This window comes from Callionymus lyra, chromosome 8, assembly GCF_982586985.1.
Source record: "Callionymus lyra chromosome 8, fCalLyr1.hap1.1, whole genome shotgun sequence".
Taxonomy (NCBI): domain Eukaryota; kingdom Metazoa; phylum Chordata; class Actinopteri; order Syngnathiformes; family Callionymidae; genus Callionymus; species Callionymus lyra.
Window position 1 is genome coordinate 14,226,396 of NC_141825.1, and position 19,957 is coordinate 14,246,352.

Here is a 19,957-nt window from a genome sequence, read left to right on the forward strand (position 1 = left end):
CATATTATCTATGTATGTTATAATTTATAATTAATTCATATTATTATGATCAACAAACACTTATATCTGGCTTTATATTGGAATGAAAAGAATGGAAAATAAATACAAATATTCACACAGACTATTTATTTTTATATATAAAAACTGTATATATATATGTTATATAGAAAAAAAACGAATGAATATACTATAGAATAAATAAAAGCTCAGCGCTATATAAATAAATATTACTTACTTACTAACTTACCTTTGAAAAATATGGCATAATTACATTTAATGAATTAAAAGTAAAAAAACGGAAATAGTTACATGTATTGTGACACTGTTTGAAATACCTTTTTCTTGAGTTTCCAAGTCATTGAAACAATTCTTGTATAATGACAATATCAACTGAAATAAACAAGAGGCATCGATTGCAAACGGTTATGAACAGATTTAGCTTTTTCTAGTGGAAAGTGGAACAAGAAGCTAATGATAATATTTTGGTATGATTCCTCCACCTTAAGTAAGCAAGTAATTATTATTTGTAAAGCGCTTTAATAACAGAACAATACACAGTTAAAAGGTTAATAAGTTTTGTAATGATAATTACGTAATTCTGATTATACTACCTTCTGTCCCACGAAGGTTAGTAGCATTTATACTAAATACATTTATTTTAATTTGAAAAATAAAAAACATAGCTTGAAACCATAATAATAAAATAATTATATTGATGTATTCACAAGCTGCTTGGCAGAGGTCTGCACTCTCTAGTTCTAAAGTTATATTCTTTGAGGATAGTTGGAGTTTATTTCATAGTCGTATACCTTCCTCTATATCCTCCCCAATTCCAAAAACACACAGGTTAAGGTTAGTTAAGGACTAAATTGTGCATGAATGGTTGTTTGTATTTTTTCTGTGAAATACTGACTTGCTGGAGGTCGCTCCAGTTCTCACCCTCAGCACGTCAGACGTCAACACACGGGTGTGTACTTAACTCATTGAAAACAATTTATGACGCAAACTTAAAAGACTCACGTCGTCGTCCCATGTTTGCTTTACCTGTTTGTTTTTGTGCCGTCGTGTCCCCTTTCCCCCAGAAGTAAAATAATGCATACAAACAGTTAAAAACAGGCAAATTCAATTTAATTTTAGTGCAAAGATGAGACGAAGGGATTGGATGGAGTCGACACGTTGAACGTTAGAACATAATACAGACATTTGTGATTCATCGCAACAGTAAAAATAGATCAATAATGAAGACGGTTTGAGCTGTAAAAAGAAATGTTAGTTTCCGGATGACACCAACGTATCCTCCACAGATGTAAGGGAAGGATCTATTTAAGTGACGACATGCAGCTCTAGAGCATCTCCTACAGTTACAATAGAACATTCTTATAGAGTGTGTGATGCCACACGACGAACAAGAGCGAGTACGAGCGATGATCTACACAGAAGACTGAAGCATCAGTGAGGTAGTGGAACTAAAGAAGGTCTTCTATACAGACAAAACTAATCTGTAAACACAGATTTGATATCTCAGGGGTGACAAGTTTATGTGCATATTCATGAGTACTTGAGTAAAGTTTACCCAAAAAAGTAGAGTTTTGTGATCACTTTATCCGCATGTGTTGGTTCATGAGACCTTATCGATGTGTAATTTTGTTGTTGGTTTATAGTTTAGTGAAATCATTGAAATAAAAATAGTATTTGTTTCAGAAGCTAGCCTAGCATCAAAATTAACCAACATATATGTATATAATCTGGTCTTTAGTATTCACGCCACATTAAAAGAGACATTTCGGTTTTATTGTGGTCGTGTAAAGAAAAAAAAATGGCTGGACAATACATTGAAGAATGAATTTATCAGGCACTTTTTGAAAAAGATAAATTCGACAAATGGTCCCAAGAGGGCGCTAATTCGCAGCTCAGCGTTTAAAAGAAATGACACGATAGCTTCTTTAAAAGCGTTCTTTAAATCTACAGCATTCCTTTTAGTAAAACAAAATTAAAAGCCAATTTAGTTATTATGATTTTTTAGTTAGTTACAAAAAACATTTAAGTGCAACACTTAATAAATATTAGTGAAATAAACGGTCCTAAATGGAAACACTTCTTAGACATGATTAAAAGACATTATAGAGTAAATAAAAGAGAATTTCACAAAAGATGGGAATGAGTGCTTCAGGGTCTCAGGTAGCACAAGTAGAAAAGTACAGACTTTTCTGACGTGTAGCTGCATAGGAGGCGTGGATCCATCACACACTGACCAACACTTGCAGGACTTTAGGAGAAGAGCTTTTTCTGCTTGAAGTAGGCGTCAAAGCGACACTGGGCGTAATCCTGAAGACATGACACGTTCTTATGAGCAAAGATGACGACGGAGAGGAAGCTAACAAAACTTACCATGTAGCCAAACTCAATCTTGGACAGTTTGGCTTGGATGATGGACCACAGGCCCCAGAGAAAGTGTGAAGCCAGAGCATATCTAGAGAGAAAAGACAGTGTTAAACAAATTTGGTACTTAAACTATTAAATTAATTATAAAATTCTGATTTTCTTTTAAATGCAATACTTTTGAAGACATTTTATAAAATAGTAAGAAAGGAAATTTATGATAAAACTGTTAAATTAGCTTTACCTTAACTTGGGTAAAATAAATAATACATTTTATTTTATTAATAATATAAATATAATTTAAATATTTTTAAAAATAATATGTAATTTAATTGTAAACATACATTTCCCTGAATAATAAATTATTCAGAAAAAAGTTTGAACAAAAATATTGAAAAATAAATAAATAAATAATTCTGAAAGATTAAACAAAAATGTAAAAGGAACAAACCTGTTGGCTTCGATGATCATGTCCTCTTCAATTTGTGCCAGGTCCATGTTTATGTTAGTTTCAGAGAATTTCCTCTGCTCTGTCAAATAACTCCTGAGAAAATGAAGCTGCAACAAACACACATGTATCCACTTTATTTGTCAGTCAACATTTTATAGTTGTTTAAATGAAACGTGTGATTTTTGTGCCACACATTCAATCATTTAATGCAAATTATATTTCAAATATTATAGACAATAAGCTGAAGTAAATGAATGTAACACCAGATGGCAGCGACATAATTAATTACGTAAATTCTATTAAGTAAGTAAGTAATTTATATTTGTAGAGCGCTTTTTCAGAACAGGGTGACAAAGCACTTAAATAATCAAAAGAATACTCAATAAAATAAATACTTTGAAAGATCAAGACACAACAAGACAAACACAGGAGTCTCAGAGAATCAAGGAAAAGTCTGCATAAATAAAAGTGTAGTAGATCCATCAAACACAGAGGGAGAGGAAGATCGTTCCAAAGCTTAGGAGCAACAGTCTGGAAGGATTTCTCTCCTCTGGTCCTGAATCGTGTTCAGGAACCATCAGTAGATTCTGATCCACAGACCTCAGAGCCCGAGTTATTGTGTAAGTCTGGATCAGATCACTGATGTAAGGAGGAGACTAACCATGAATAGATATGAAAGTAAGAACCAGAATTTTAAAGTTGATCCTGAAAAAAACTGGCAGTTTTAAGGATCGGGAAATGTGAGTTCTTCTAGTAGAGCGGGTCAGACTTCTCCCTGCAGAATGTATAAATGTATAGTTATATTGATAATCAGAATGAAAATTTAATTCATTATTTTTATTTCTGAAAAAGCCATAAAAGTATCTTTAAACCATTTAGTAGAGCCATTTATAAACATGAGAAAAGCGGAAAATGATAGGAAGACGTCCACGTCAACCGATCAAACAGCTGGAAACATCAAATCTAATCTCGTTCAAAGTATATCAATGGAGACGTGAACGGACAAGCTGACCCCGATCACCGAGCCGAACATGACCTAGTCGCCAGTTCACAAACCGCTGGAGACAAACAAGAGTGACCTGCACAGTATGACAGGTGGTCATAACATTTTGGCTGATCTTTTTTTTTTTAAATGTATAACAAGTGATTATGAATTGAATATGCAAGTAAGTGAGTAAGTAATTTATATTTGTAGAGCACTTTTCCGGACCAGGGTCACTTCAAGAAACATCTCAAGACACTTTTATTCGTGCAGGCTTTTCCTTGATTTTCTTATTCTCCTATGTTGGCCATGGTGTTATATACCTTTTAAGTATATATTTTAATGGTTATTGTTTTGATTGTTTAAACTCATTCTTCATTTTCTTCTACATCACGGTTTTCAGCATATGTTTATTCATGGTTGACTTTGAAAGACGATATAAGAAGACAGACCTGCTGCTCCTTGGTGGGGTAGTTGTCCGCTGTGGCCTTGTAGAAAGGCCACTGGTTGTATGTGTAATCATACATCCACTCACAGAAGTGGTTCCCAAAATCAAAGCCTCTGAGAAAAAAACGTTAAAAAAAACACAAAGTTAAAAAATATACTTATAAACATTCCAGATAAACGGTTACATTTCCACCTGTAGTTGTAGCTGCTGTACTCGAAATCGATCAGCATCAGTCTGTCTGTGGCACTTTGGTCTCCACCGTTCAGGATCAGGATGTTGCCTGTCGACAGGAAACAAGGATGTTACGGCACTGATGCCACCACGCAACACCAACAGAAGTCATTAACACTTCACACAACAAAAAAAGTTGCGTCAGTAACGCTTGAAGTAAAAACCGGACTATGAAAATAAAGTTATTTTTTCATATTTTCTTTTTTTCTCCATTCAATATGTATTAAAACACTTTTGTGATTCGACCGGTTCAAGTTGTACAAGTTCTTCTTATCTCTTATCACACAAACTCACCTCGGAGAAGAGAAAAACAACAAAAACTGGTTTATCACAGAGCAAATATGCACAAGTAATAATAATATCAGGTTGATCAACACAACCGGTGGTAAGAACAACAAAATAAAAAATGACACATGAGGAAATAAACTCAAGTGAATACGTTTGTACTCTTTGAATTTGGGCCAAACTTTTAATGGGTCGCCGTCAGACGAGTATCGGGTTCGCCCAGGAGACAATACAGAAACAATCCATAGCCTTATACAAGAAAAAAAAGAAAGTTGCATATTTATATCTGCTACCAGATAAAAAAAATATATAGCAGCTTTACATTTTAAAGAATGCAATATAAAAAATATTAGATTGTTAATGAAGGTTAAATGAAAAAAATCGCAACGCAAACCATACCTCTTAAAAATTGGCTCACTCTAATATACTGTAATATTTTAAATGTATTTTACTGTGTGTTTTCAATTTTTTTATTGAGCTGCTTTTCTCCTTTGTAAGGCCAACATAAAAAACGACACATAAGGAAACACACTTAAGTGAATACATTTATAGATTTTAAGCAACTTTCTAACTAAATCTCTAAATCTATCCCTTCATCTTTTTTTATGACTACATCTTGCTTGCTGGGCAGCAGCGTCCTGCAGTTATCTGTATAAATAAAGGTTTTAAAAAAATAAATTTAGAGAATTCTACCGCCATCATGAACCATAGAGACACACATCTATAAAATGCTCTTGTTTGTTGCTTTCAGAAACTGGTCTTGTCATCGTAAATAAAGGTCTGTGTAACTCTTGACACGTGTGCAGATGAAGCTGGTCTAGGCGTTGACGTGGTGCTGCTGCTGCAGGCGTGTTGTGAGGGTTATACGAGTGCAACTGTCAGGCTTTTACATACTCTTGGAATTTGGGCCAAACTTTTAATGAATCACCGTCAGAGTATCGGGTTCACCCAGGAGACAATGCAAAACTCATCTATATGCTTGCATATCTAGATCTTCTACCAGATTAATATATATATATATATATATATATATATATATATATATATATATATACTGTATATAGTTTCTCCACTTTAAAAAAAAATGGAATATAAAAAATATTAGATTTTTGATGAAGCTTACATTAAAAATCGCAACTCAAACCATACCTCTTCAAAATTGGCTTATTCTCTGTAATATTTTAAATGTATTTTACTGTGTATTTTCAATGTCTTTATTGAGCTGCTTTTCTCTTTTGTAAGGCCAACAAAATAAGAACAACAAAATAAAAAACGACACATAAGGAAAAACACTTAAGTGAATACATTTATAGATTTTAAGTAACTTTCTAACTTGAAAAAAAATCTATCCCTCCATGTTTTTTTTAAGACTCTCTCTACATCTCGCTTGCTGGGCAGCAGCGTCCTGCATTTACCTGTATAAATAAAGGTTTATAAAAAATAAATTTAGAGAATTCTACTGCCATCATGAACCATAGGAAACACATCTATAAAATGCTCTTGTTTGTTGCTTTCAGAAACTGGTCTTGTCATCGTAAATAAAGGTCTGTGTAAGTCTTGACACGTGTGCAGATGAAGCTGGTCTAGGTGTTGTTGGTGTTAAACTCATCCATATGCCAATGAAAGAAAAAAAAAAAACTTCTAGATCTTCTACTAGATAAAAAAATATAAGATTTATTAAAAATCGCAACGCAAACCATACCTCTTCAAAATTTGCTTATACTACTTAATGTATTTTACTGTGTATTTTCAATGTTTTTATTGAGCTGCTTTTCTCCTTTGTAAGGCGTTCTAGGGTGTCTTGAAAGACGCCATCAAATAAAATGAATTATTATTATTATTATTATTATTAATAATATTCTTTTCATCATCAATTTGATGCTTTACTAATGGCCAAATACAAATAAAGCTCATGATGGAATAAATGAATTTAAAAACAAATTATGTATATAATCATACAGTTATTATATAATGTAGTCATGATTCCTTTAATTATGCGAGTCACGGTTGGTGATTGCTTTGACGCTGTACAATTATGGAATAAAGTTTAATTTCTTTGAAAAGGACCTGAAGCCTGAAAAATGTATTTTAAAAGAAAAACTGTAAAGCGTCAAAGCAATTGATCGATCGACCCTGTACCCACTGTGACAAGAATTAAAATAGTTTATATATAGAATTATCTGATTTGATTTTCAATAAAAAGGTTAAAGATCAAATCATACCCAACAGGTTCACAGATCATTTCGGCTTCCTGTGGAAGAAGATTTATACCATATATTAAATTTAAAGTCTTAGTTTCAGAGGCATTCTAATGACTGAGAGACCTCATCTGACCATTATATCCGACCACAAAATCTGCCATCTTTCGCTCACTCATGACCAAGCACTAAGAGATGCTCCTCTAGTGGAGACAATAAGATTTAGAAAAAAATGTTTCTTCATGTCGACAACAGTGCTTGAGTTTCCGATGACACCAGCGTGAATATGAAGCGACACTATTTATATCTCCTGCCAAGAACGTCTGCCGGTGACTTATGTAACTTCGCCGCCCTGCACAGAAGGTCCGGTGTGTGTGATGGGTTTTTACCTTCTTGGACGTCATTGTGGCAGAAAACCACGGGCGACGGAGTCTCGGCCAACAGTGTCCTGCAGTGGTGGAACAGGAATGTGAGGTTTAAAAGAGGAAGCGTGTGATGTTTAATCAGAAAACTATCTGGCACGATCAATACTTTAAATTAAGCGCTACATTCGTCACCATATCTACACATTCTGGTTTCATTTTCAAGTGGAAATATTTTCGATCCACTGCTCAAATAGCTCATAACTATTAAAAAACATTTTGAATTAAATAACATGCGACAGTGACCTGTTGTTCACAGCTGTTAAATATTAAGCATTTTTATCTCACTTTGGCCACAGACATGCGATTGCGTCACATCCCGAGTCTTTCTTGATAGCAGCTTTTTTTTTGTTTCGATAAAGAGCAGCGTGACCTCTCCGACTTTCAAGAGGACTCATTTGTGGGACAAAGGTCAGTGATTAGAAGAGATACACGACGGTACAGCTCGTTCTTTTTTAAAGAAATACGACTGTTCCAGACGCATTAACTGTTCATGGGGTCGCAGGTCGGGGAAAAAAATCAAAGCTACTTTATCTTTTTCTGATAAAATAATTTTCTTTGTTGCTCGAAATCCTCTCGATTGTACCAAAGCATTTTATTACAATTACTTTTTAAATCCTAAATATTTACATCATAACCAGAATCGTTTTCATTTCTCCAAACTTATTACCGTAGTGTGAATTTAAAATGGTTTATAGGTTTTGTCCTATTTAGATAGTATTCACATTATCAAGATCTAATTTAATTTGAATCGTTTCCATAAACTAAGCTTTTGTGGGACAAAGGTCACTGATAAGAAGAGATACACGACAAGTAAATAAAAACCAAAAACTTTTTTTTTTTATTACTTAATGGGTAAATTTAAATAAGGTTGCACAGCTTTGCGCTTGATGGATCTACTGACTCCTTTAAGAAACATCTTAAGACGTTTCTATTTGTTCAGGCTTTTCCTTGAATTTCTCGAACTCCTGTGTTGTTCTCAGTATTATCTTGATCTTTAAAGTATGTACTTTTTTGAGTATTGTTTTGATTGTCTAAGCGCTTTGTGACCCTGGTCTCGAAAAGCACTATATAAATAAATATTACTTACTTACTTACTTACTTTGTTCCCTCAAGTTCCATTTTTATCTTTATTTAAAAAAATGTGTTTGCTGAGTGTTTGCTGTAATAATGCGAAATAATTTAACTTTGTAGTTTTATATCGTTGACATCATGTTTAAAAGTCTTAAAGGAAATTAAATAATGTTATTAAATAAACTACAGTATATGAAATTAAGTTTAGTTTGATGCTCAAATAACTTGCTGATTTTCAAATAATGTAAAAAAAAATAAAAATGGCAGAAACATCCATCGTTTTTATGTTGAAATTAAAAATCTCTATTTATTTTTTTCATTTTACTTGAATACCCATAAATATGTGGTTGGTTTCTCCCGTTGCAAGCGTGACTTTTGACTTCTCTAGTGATAAAACAAAGCTCCATTCTTCTGAGGGTAATTTAATCTTGTGACGGGGGAAAACAAAATCTTACTTGAGGCTCTGGAGCTCAGCGGGAAGATCGAGCTTCATCAGCTTCTTGTATTTCTTCACATGAGCCTCCCGGGTGAACTTCAGCTTCATCACCTCATCCATGTACCTGAAGCATAAATCCAGCGTCAGCAAAATTCCAGGTTTCTCATACAGTAAATACATGGAAAAAAAAAGAAGATTTTCCTCACTTGTTGATTGTTCCAAATAACCATTTGGGCTCCTTGTTGAACGGCATCTCCATTTCATGAAAGCGTGCTATCTTGGTGGCGATCTCAGCCGAGATGATGGGCTGGGAGAGCTGATGTGTGAGCATCCGAGTGTTCTGGAGAAGAATGCAAGAAGTTCATCGTATCTTTCGACATCATGTTTTTTACAGGGATTTTGTCGTAAGGAAAAAAAACAGGAAAGACATTGTGACTCAGACTACCGGAATATATTGTTCCAGACGACCTTCTGGAAAGATCCCGTACAGTTTGGGTCCCAGCGTACGTTCTGCCAAAATAGCAAACATAACGCTCTCCAACACCAGCGAGTCCACGCCCTGAAAGAAACACACTTGGAGTCAAACCAAAAAAACTAAAACTACTTCCAACATATTGAGGCTTATCTTTTTTTCCTCCAGGACTCACCTGAAGAATAGCTCCATATACTCTGAGGAGAACCTCCCGTGGCTCCGCACCTTTGGAGTCCACATGGTCCGGCAGACAGCACAGGTACAGCAGATTACTGAGGCCGCCGCTGTGACACAGAAACAGATGCTTCAGAGACAAGATTCAGAGACTTTTTAGAAGCAAGAATTCCACCTTAGCAGGATTTGCAGTGGAGAGAGAAGTGAGGGGAAAAGTACCAGAGCGACCAAGAAACCTTTAGAGCAGTTGCGTGCAATTCAATTTCCTCAGGGGCCACACAGTACTGTTGTGAGGGGCCATCAAGCAAAGTAAAAGAAGGGGAAAGTAAAAAAGTGAGACATTAAATCATGATAAATATGCTAAAAAAAACTAACTTTTAAAAAATATATATATATTAACATCAATCAAGTGTACCTAAAGGGATAGCCCGGGGCCCATTTGCGGCCCCTTTAACAGATCGCCGTCTCCGTTATTTACTCCATTTCTAATAGTGAGAATGTAAAATAGCAAAAATAATTAAATACGTCGTCTGTGAAAATGCTCGCCATTTTCTCTTGAACTGGATAAACTTATAATAGAAACCGTTTGGCCCCCTGCTGGTTTTTTACATCATGAAATGTGGCCCTCTTCCTCTGACTTAAATCTATTTGAAAAAAACCATGACAAAAAAGAATCTGGTCATGTTAAGAGTCTAGTAATTATTAATTTAAATTAAAAAGACAGTTTTTAGTTTCTACGACTTCACGAGGGGCCACGTAAATACAGTGAAAGGACAAACAAATAAATATGACTCAAGTGACTGTAAATATATAAACATTAGGTTCATCACTCTTGAATGATGTCACACATCTGTGAACATTCTTCCATATTATTAAAGAAAAGACATCTTCATCTGATCCATTACATGTTTCCATGTGTTCACCTAACGATGCTGATCTGGAAGTCTGCCTCCGGGATGACCTTCCACGCCCCGGACAGAAAGTCTCGACACCAGGTGAAGGCTCTGCTCCTGGTCTCCGGGTCCACCTCCTCGCTCCTGCCGTCCCGGAACGACTCAGCCTCCGAGTCCTCGTCGCCTTCCCCGCACTTGGGACTCGGAGTCCTGAAGTTCCTCTCGTGGACCAGGAGGAGGGGGTTCAGCGCGCGAGGAGCGGCCATCTCCGGGGGCAGGATGGGGGCGAAGAGCGGCGGCGTGTCGGCTCGGTCTGCGCCCTCCTGCCCGCTGCTGCTCACGGCGCTGCTCATGGCGACTTTCCTGGCGAATAGTGGAGGACGGACGGCGTTGTGGGGTGCAGTGAGACCGCGGGGGGCACACGCTGGCGGGCGCAACTCTCTACTAAAGCTTCTTAACCGGAAGAGCCAAGTATAGCTCGACGGCGTGAACCGCATTGGAGGACTATGACGCTCCCGCTGTTATTAAATCCTCCTCAGGTGGCGGATGCCCTTCTTCCTGTCATTAAACCCTACGTCACGCACCCGACAACCAATCAGAGTAGTTGTTTGATCAGGTGACACTACGGGGAAAAAAATACTGAAGGTTTCTGGGAAATGGAGTTTTTCTTTACTCCTGTCAAACGCATGCAATTCCAAAGCATGTGCTTGAATAGAAAAGCGTAATCATACATTTATCTATTTCTTTTAAGATAAATTAAAAAACGATTAGAAACAAAAATGCCGAGAATATCTTAGTATCGCGATATTTTTCACGAAATTAAAAAAAATAAATGAAACAATTATTTCCCCTGTTATATATTGCTATGTTGATAGTTGTTTATGATTCACGCAATCCAAAATCAATATTACATTTAGAGGCAATTAACAAATAAATTCATAACTAAAATATATACAAGACGGGTTAAATGAATCAGAATAATCTGCAGTCTTACACCCCAGCTCGGGCTCTGAGGTCTGTGGATCAGAATCTGTTGAGGGATCCTCCTAAGCTTTGGAACGATCTTCCTCTCCCTCTGTGTTTGATGATCTACTGACTCCTTCAAGAAACATCTTAAGACACTTATTCGTGCAGGTTTTTCCTTGATTTTCTGAGATTCCTGTTTGTCTCGGTGTTATCTTGACCTTTTAAGTTTTTATTTTATCGGGTATTGTTTTGATTGTTTAAGCGCTTTGTGACCCTGGTCTGGGAAAGCGCTCTACAAAATGACTTACTTACTTACTTAATGTATATAATTCTGGTGCTATTGAATCAACCCACGGTTTAAATGTTTGTTTTTTTTACAGTTATCTCAAAGGTTACTTGTTAAATCACTTTCAATCAATAATGTAACAACACAAAATGACGTGTTCAAAGATGTTTAATCCAATAAAAGTGTGAGTTGTATAACACCATTTACACAATTACACTTGTGTACTCATTATGTTTCTTTTTTTTTATAAGATACGTTCAGCCATTTAAACATGCATTTGATATTCAGTTAGATTTTATTTTAAGGTATCCAGATGATGTTATTAAGCACTGGTGGCACTGAAGAGAAGCTGGTGGCTGCTGACCACTTTGGTTTCTTTTCGTGATGTTGTCTCGGCTACAACGGATCTCCCTGTGGGTGACACAAGGCAGTGGTCAGAAAAATGCAATCGGGATTATTAAACAGAATGAAGAAAGATGACTCAAGAGTTTTCCTAAAAACATTTTGGATATTCAGATAAGCTCCATGGTGGGACAATGCCTACTCTTTCTGAAGCATCTTGGTTCGCAGTTATCTCCAAGTGAGGGCTGGCACACAGCTGTTTCACAGTGGATATGCACCTTGGAGAAATTGAAAAAACAAAGTTGCTGTTGAAAAAAGATCTTTGTTGGAAAAAAACACTTGTTTTATGTGTGAGTTGTACCTTATCCTTTAGGGGTAGTAAAGGCTCTGAAACAGCAGCCAACTTTTTGGAAGCATCTGAACCTCCGCCGGACATAAATGTGAACATCTTGAAAACAAAGCGCCTGAAGTGGGTGGGGTACGGAAGTCCAGATGACACATCCACAGGAATCAGAGCCGTCGTGTAGCGATCGTCAGTGTAGGGGCATCTGAGGCGTGACAAGATAGGAGGTCAGAGATTCGGGGTTCACAGTTAAGATGCCTTCATTAACATTCAGCTTTACCCATCAATGAGCAGGTCCCACTGAGGCAGGCTGTCAGGGTTGGCGTCAGTGGTTGCCCAGCAGCGTCCAAGAGTCAAGACAATGCCGGGGTCAGTTCGGTCCAGAATTCTCACTTCAACATACACGGGATCCCTGAGAACCTTAACGACAGGGTATTCACTGTCACCATAGTAGGAGTTGTATGCGATTTGCTCTGTGAAAAGATAATTTAAAGTTAGTCTATTTTCATATTTTTCTTTGCCTTATAATACATTTTCTCCGCACAAACCTTCCACGCAACCCTTGGATTGACACTGTCCATTGCCCAGTCTGAGTTCCACGTGAAGGGGACCAGGAGCAGCCACAGGTGGAGGTGGTGGCAGTCCACCGACCTCAATCACCAGGGCTTCAACTGAGAGACCGATATATCTACACTGGACCACCAAGCTGAGACAGAGAACAGTGAGTCAGGGCCTCAATTAAAACAATGGAATTTAACAAGTTTTTTTTAAAGGGATTCAACTCACTTATAGCTGCTGTCTCTGGTGATGGTTCCAAATTCTCCGACGGCAATTTCAAAGAAGGAGCTCATTCTGTTTTCATAGACTACTACGCCAGCCTCATCCTGTAAACATTATTTATCAGATGGAAAGATTCAGATCATCTTTTCAAAAATCAAAATCACTTGCCGTCATCATGGTGCCACAGTCTGTGACGGGATACTGGTAGATGGCGAATGCCGAAGTCGTGCCCACGGGCCTGCACTGGCTGCCATCTCCGAGGAAGGAAATGGAATCCAGGTCAAGGTTGGGAAGAGTGGCATCTCTGGCCACAACCACGATCATCTGGGCATCCTTGGTGCACTGAAGAGTGACTGAGAAAACATTTTTTAAATATCAGTTCACAATTTAAAATGCAATAACCCGAAGTCTTACCATATTTGCCATAAAAGCACATGCGTCCATCCCAGCAGCAGTTGATAAGACCACAGTCATTACCAGAGATGCCAGGAGCCCCACACTGAATCTTGTCGGCATCTTGAACTTCACAAGAGTTTCCTACGTCAGTCGTCTGTACGGGCCGTTTGGGATCGTATGGTTTCTGGGACTGCTGACCCTGCTGACCCTGCTGACCCTGCTGACCCTGCTGACCATGTTGATAGTGCTGAGGCTGCTGAGGCTGCTGAGGCTGCTGAGGCTGCTGAGGCTGCTGAGGCCGCTGAGGCTGCTGAGGCCGCTGAGGCTGCTGAGGCTGCTGAGGCTGCTGAGGCCGCTGAGGCTGCTGAGGCTGCTGAGGCTGCTGAGGCTGCTGAGGATATTGAGTCTGCTGAGACGGCTGGTAAGGTTTCTGGGGTGGGGTATACGTTTGTGGAGGGTTGATCGGGTTCTGGGGTGGCAGGGGCCGATGGGGCTTCTGAGGCGGCTGAGGCTGCTGAGGCTGCTGGGGCTTGTATTGAGCCTGAGCCAGGCCAAGCATGGCCAAAGCCAGGAGACAGCTACCAATCCACTTCATTGCAATGCTTGACACCAAAGAACGGCTCACAATGAATACCTGATAGTGTGAAAGATGTGATGCAAGGTAGCCTATTTTTATAATGTCCACGGGTGCCCCTCAGTTTCTGTTTGCTTTCCAGATCAGCCAATCACACGTCAGACTGTCCGGTTATAGAGAATCAGTTTAGTCACTCGAGCCAAAGACGTGTCAATAATTAATAGCAAGTTTACTCGATTGCAAGAATCACACACAAAAAAATCCCTCAAACAAGTACAGTGACATTTTTTCTTGTCAGCTGATGGTCATCTTGTTTTGACAGTTTCAATTATAATGACCTTCACAAGGTCCGAGAGACCTCTGATGTTGATTTTGAGATGTATTACTTAAAATAATACATTCGATGACATGGACCTATGTGTTTTGAGTTGTTCTACCTCCACTAGTCTTTTTGTTGGTTGATTCTGTTCCAATGAAAACGTTGATTATGGGAAAATTAACAGATGATTAAATTTTGCTTTGATTAACAAATCCACAATATACTATTCCAAATGCTATCAACAACATTTCAAATGTTAACAGCATTATTATATAGAATATAATCACAATATGAGTGAAAATGAGCAGGTTGTCAGAGGTCTGTGCTCTCCTTCTAAGTCTAAATTGTAAAGTCATCCAGATTTAAGGGTGACAAGATAATCAGAAATCCACCAGGAACACATACAGTATAATTCAACATTTCTTCTTTATAGCTTTAAAGTATAATTTCTGGGCCTATTTTAATATTCAGAGGAAAATATTGATAAAATAAGATGATTGCACGATCAATACATAATTAAAAAAAAATAAACCTGTGAAGACAGTGAAGTATCTACTGATTTATTTCTATCGCAGTTTAATGTATGTATTATGTATAAGTCTTATAGGTTTTTTCACAATATACATTTTTTATTATTGATTATCATGGGCAAAAAAAAAGATCCTTATAATTATTGACATAGTACAATAATATATATATAGTATATATAGTATAATAGTAGAGTATAACAAAATCTTTCACTATATATATATTTATGAAAACATTCTCTGTACACCTGCAAAAGTGTAGTCAAACTAAAAACTAGCTAAAGACTAGTAAACAACAGATTCACAAGGTTCCTCATCGTCTATAACTATAGTACTTTGTGGATATCATGTATAACTAAATAATGGAAAAACCTTGTTGTGACATTTGACCCTCTCAGCAAATACATTAACTGAACATTCCTTTACACATTCCAATTCGCTTTCATCCTAAGCTACTGTGTTTCCTTCCGCTTTTATTTTAGTTTTATTTTGTGCTCTCACTTCTGTCTCTCTTATTCTTGTTCCTTTGAGGGTGATGAATGGCACATGGCTGGACCTCATCAGCAAGCAAGACCCGATACCTATTTCAACCTCCAGACCTGTTTGCCAAATCTTCAAATTTCCTAAATTGGTACAGCAGTTGTTTTTTCTCTTGGATCTTGTCGTTTTGACCGTTTGTATTTTTGTCCTTTTAGGCCCATGTGTTTGTTATTTCATTATCATTTTGTTATTTTGGGACAACATTTATCAGAAGTTTCTTTTGATTGCAAAAAGCTGTATATCAACGTGTGCTGCAGCTTTAGAGCAGGAATGTCCAATGTTGAAAAAACATCTTACAGTGAATCCAGGCATATTCTCTCTGGACTCTTCTTTTTTTTTCTCGGAAATTTCTATTATATTCCAATTTCCAGAAACATATATACGTTGAGATTACTCTAAATATTTTATTTTTTTTCAAAAATGTTCCTGAATGTTTGTTCTTCTATATGTGTTTAGCTCTCCTGCAGCCCGTGGATGGTATTAACTGGATTTGCCTTCAGATTAGGGAATAGCCAGAAGAAAATAAATGTGATGGAAAATGCCACCTAACCATTATCTTTCACTGCAAGGCTTCAATCCAAAGTTAAATCAGTGCAAGAGGGTTCTAATCTATTTTTTTTTATTTGATAGGGACAATGCATATTGATAAACATTTTTACCAACTGAGGATATGGCAGATCATTATAGCAGAAACGCTGATTTACATCCTTGGTGCCGAGAACAAACATTTGACAGAAGACAACAAAAATAAAGAAACAGAAAGAAAACAACACTGTGTGGACAATCTACTGATCGAGACTGGTTTATTTTGTCTTCAGATAGTTTTTCTGATGGAATGTAAAGGAGAAATCTGATTGTGAGTATCTAATGTCGAGGGGTAAATCATACCAATATTTAGTTTCATTGAATAAAAATGAGTGACACCTTTTACTCTCTGTGAGCTGTGGCCATGGAGGCCATTCAACTGATGTAAAAACATGATAATAAGCAAGCAATTTTGAAACCCACAAAATTAATAAAACTTACATTTAAAAAAAAAAAAAAGGCAATGAAGTGGAGGAAACCAACATTATTTTCTTGTCATCGGTTTTTATGGCTTTTTTGAAAAAGTGAGTCTTTGGGTTTGAATGACCAGGATGTTTAAAAGTATTCAATGTGTGCCATAGAGGAACACAGAAGCTCTTATGTTACATCCTAGCTTCCTTTTTTAAGGTATTTGATATTGCTTTTAAAAGTTATTGTTGGGTCCAAAGTCCATGGTGTTTGAACTCTTTGAACAAATCAAGTTCGACTTAAGAAAAAGCTGTCTATTCAGTCTCTGTTGAATTAAATTGTAAATTTCTTGTTCTTGTTCTACTTCGTTCTGCACATTGGTCATAGTTGCTGTCAACAGTTTGGAGGCTTCCTGGAGATTTGTCTGAAAATAACAGCATCATCTGCATATATTTAATATATTAACACACGGTTGGGAGATCATTTATAGAAAATACTAACAAAATGGGCCCTAAAATAGTGCCCTGGGGGACCCCAAACTGGCAGCTCAGGTATGCTGAGCTAGTGCTGGACAGGGACACACTGTTTTCTGTCACATAAGCAAGACATGAACCAAAGCAGCGCCTCTGGTGAATGTTAAAAAAGGTCAGTTTTTATGAAATCATTTGGTAAAAAGCCTTATTTAGGTCTAGAAAAACAGCACCTTTACAGGCATGCTTCTCATGAAGACGTTTTTTCAAACAAAAATACAATTAGCAGACCATGGTGTGATTTTTGTGAAATCAAATCTGCATTTGATGTAGGAATATGTGTTCAGTTAAGATGTCCATTCAGTTTCTTTGCCAGACCTTTTCTCTGCAATCTTTCAGATAGTGGGGAGTTATGGACAGAAAGTGGATTTTTAATCTGAAAGCACATTCCAAATAAATATACAGTCTACTATGGGAATACTTGCTTCGGATTAAATAAATATCAAATTTAGCTTAAAAAAACCCCTCTTAAAACCTTTGTTAAATTCTGACTATTTATGAGAACTTTCTTTTCAGTTTGTTGGGTAGTTATGTAAGTAACCCTTGATTGCAGTCCAAACTGCAGGTCTCTGAGCTGCTCAGGGGTTGTCATGATACCTTTTTTGTACAGTTCAACAAACAAGGGATGTCATTCTGATAAGTCAGAATTTCTGCCAATGAGAGGCTGACGTCCAACGGCGGAGAAGCATGCTGATATAAAAGTAGGTGAAAGGATTCCACTTTCTTACAGCACCAAGTGAACATCAAGATCACACGTTGTTGTGAAGCCATGGCAATGAATTGGTCCGCAGTCTGCCTTGTGGCGCTCGCCCTGTGCGGCAGCTTCTCTGATGCTCAATGGCCCAAATATCAGACGCAGGGACAAACTGGGAACCAGAATCCCTCCAAAAAAGGGACTCAGGACCCCCAACAGTCTAAGCAAACATTCGAGAAACCCCTCGACTGGACGTACCCTGAAGACCCCAAAGCGGAGCCCCAGCCAGAAGTGCCCTTTGAGCTCAGACATCCGATTCCTGCCGAAACTGTCGCTGTCGAGTGCAGAGAGGCCATAGCTCATGTCGAAGTCAAGAAGGACATGTTTGGAATAAACCAGTTCATCAACCCTGCCGACTTGTCTTTGGGAAACTGCCCACATGTAGGGGAGGACAATTCCGCTCAGGTGCTGATCTTTGAATCTCAGCTGCACGACTGCCAGAGTGTGTTGAGGGTAAGTATAAAACCAGCAAATGGGAAATATAGTTGATCTGAATGAAATGACATTTGAATTGCCTGTTTGCCAGACGACGGAGGACTTCCTCATCTACTCCTTCACAGTGAACTACAACCCCTTGCCCATTGGCGACTCCCCTGTCGTGAGGACAAGCAAAGCTGCTGTGATTGTCGAATGCCACTACCCAAGGTAAATGTATTCGCCACATATAATAGAAGGCAAAAACCTTAATAGGTCACGTGCAATTTCAATCAGGTTTGGTTGAGCTTCAATTGGCGCTACAAAATGTTTTCTCCTCTTTTCTAACTTAAGGAAGCACAATGTGAGCAGCTTGCCTCTTGATCCACTTTGGATTCCATTTTCCCAAGTCAAAATCGCAGAAGAGTTCTTGTACTTCACTCTGAAACTCATGACTGGTGAGTCCAAATCCAATTTGATATCTTTGTTTGTGTTCTTGTGCAAGTAAAAAAAAAACCACATTTATTTCAGATGACTGGGTGTACGAGAGACCAAGCTACCAGTATTTCCTGGGTAACACGATTAACATCGAAGCCACAGTCATGCAGTATTTCCACGTACCCCTCCGCGTCTATGTGGACAGCTGTGTCGCTACCCTCCAGTCAGACATGAACTCAAGCCCCAGATACGCTTTCATTGAGAACGGCGGGTAATAATTAGAGTTACAGATTTCTGAGCTCAGTTTTCCTGATGATTTTCTCTTTCCTCTTGAAGTTGCCTGATTGATGCCAGACTCACAGGTTCCAAATCTCAATTCATGCCACGCACAGTCCAGAACAAGCTTGGATTCCAGTTGGAGGCCTTCAGGTTCCAAGGAGTTGACAGTGGAGTTGTGAGTGCTCAGAATAAGTCTGCCACATAATAAAGAAAAAGAAAGCATCCGAAACCATACAACTCCATCCACAGATGTACATCACCTGCCACCTGAGAGCATCATCTGCCGTCCATCAGGTTGACGAGGGACATAGAGCTTGTTCCTACATCAACTTTGCGTGAGTTTCATTACATCAAATTCACATCACTGATTCTTTATTTCTTCACACACATATCATATACATTTGTGTCCTTGTCTAGGTGGAGGGAGGCCAGTGGAGTTGACCCAGCCTGCAGCCCCTGTGAATCTAATTCATTTGGACCACCGCCGGTTACATCAGGTTCATCTACTGGTGGATCATCCAGCACTGCAAGAAAGGTCCGCGATGTGTCCACTGATGCAGGTATGAACTAAAACCACTAAACCTCTGTCAAAGTCCATCTAGCTAGTGTTTTCCCATGATCTTGATACTCTGATCATTACGGTAAGATAAAAATTGTTTTTCCTTATTCTAGAAATACATGTATTATATGTTTTAGAAAAGTAAAACTTGTCTACTATGAAACAAAAAGCACAACATTTTTTAATTACCTTGTAAACATTTCTTTAATTTACCTATACCTTTATTTCTAAAGAATAGAAAAGTACCAAATACAGGTAGAAATTATTAATGTAAAATATTCAATAAAGAAAATGTTTGTTTATGTTTTGCATCGAACATGTTTTAGATTATTAACTATATTGTTTCTTCACCAGTGATTGAATGGGAAGGCAGTGTCACCTTGGGTCCCATTGCCATCGGCGAGAAAGTGACGGTTTAACTCATTAACCCTCCGACGCCATGAGCATTCAAATCTTCATTGGTGGATGGTGT

The 19,957-nt window shown here is 37.7% G+C and overlaps 3 protein-coding genes across 3 annotated transcripts; 1 reads left to right on the forward strand and 2 right to left on the reverse strand.

Moving 5' to 3' along the window:
- Positions 1-1,830: 1,830 nt before the first annotated feature.
- On the reverse strand, positions 1,831-11,008 carry chkb (choline kinase beta). Its single transcript, XM_087796992.1, has 11 exons — positions 10,476-11,008; positions 9,554-9,662; positions 9,352-9,465; positions 9,113-9,246; positions 8,926-9,030; positions 7,364-7,422; positions 4,453-4,540; positions 4,265-4,373; positions 2,831-2,937; positions 2,389-2,470; positions 1,831-2,325 (listed from the first exon to the last, which is right to left on the reverse strand). The coding sequence occupies exons 1-11, from the start codon at positions 10,940-10,942 to the stop codon at positions 2,269-2,271; spliced, it is 1,431 nt and encodes a 476-aa protein (XP_087653118.1). The 5' UTR covers positions 10,943-11,008; the 3' UTR covers positions 1,831-2,268.
- An 839-nt stretch (positions 11,009-11,847) lies between these two features.
- On the reverse strand, positions 11,848-14,170 carry LOC148073753 (zona pellucida sperm-binding protein 4-like). The gene is made up of 8 exons (XM_087796592.1): positions 13,577-14,170; positions 13,331-13,515; positions 13,169-13,266; positions 12,931-13,088; positions 12,663-12,855; positions 12,401-12,587; positions 12,242-12,317; positions 11,848-12,108 (listed from the first exon to the last, which is right to left on the reverse strand). The coding sequence occupies exons 1-8, from the start codon at positions 14,151-14,153 to the stop codon at positions 12,020-12,022; spliced, it is 1,563 nt and encodes a 520-aa protein (XP_087652718.1). The 5' UTR covers positions 14,154-14,170; the 3' UTR covers positions 11,848-12,019.
- A 3,599-nt stretch (positions 14,171-17,769) lies between these two features.
- LOC148073754 (zona pellucida sperm-binding protein 3-like) lies at positions 17,770-19,957 on the forward strand. Its single transcript, XM_087796760.1, has 8 exons — positions 17,770-18,248; positions 18,322-18,440; positions 18,564-18,667; positions 18,741-18,918; positions 18,984-19,101; positions 19,176-19,261; positions 19,344-19,486; positions 19,840-19,957. Exons 1-8 carry the CDS (start codon positions 17,811-17,813, stop codon positions 19,902-19,904), a joined length of 1,251 nt encoding a protein of 416 aa, XP_087652886.1. The 5' UTR covers positions 17,770-17,810; the 3' UTR covers positions 19,905-19,957.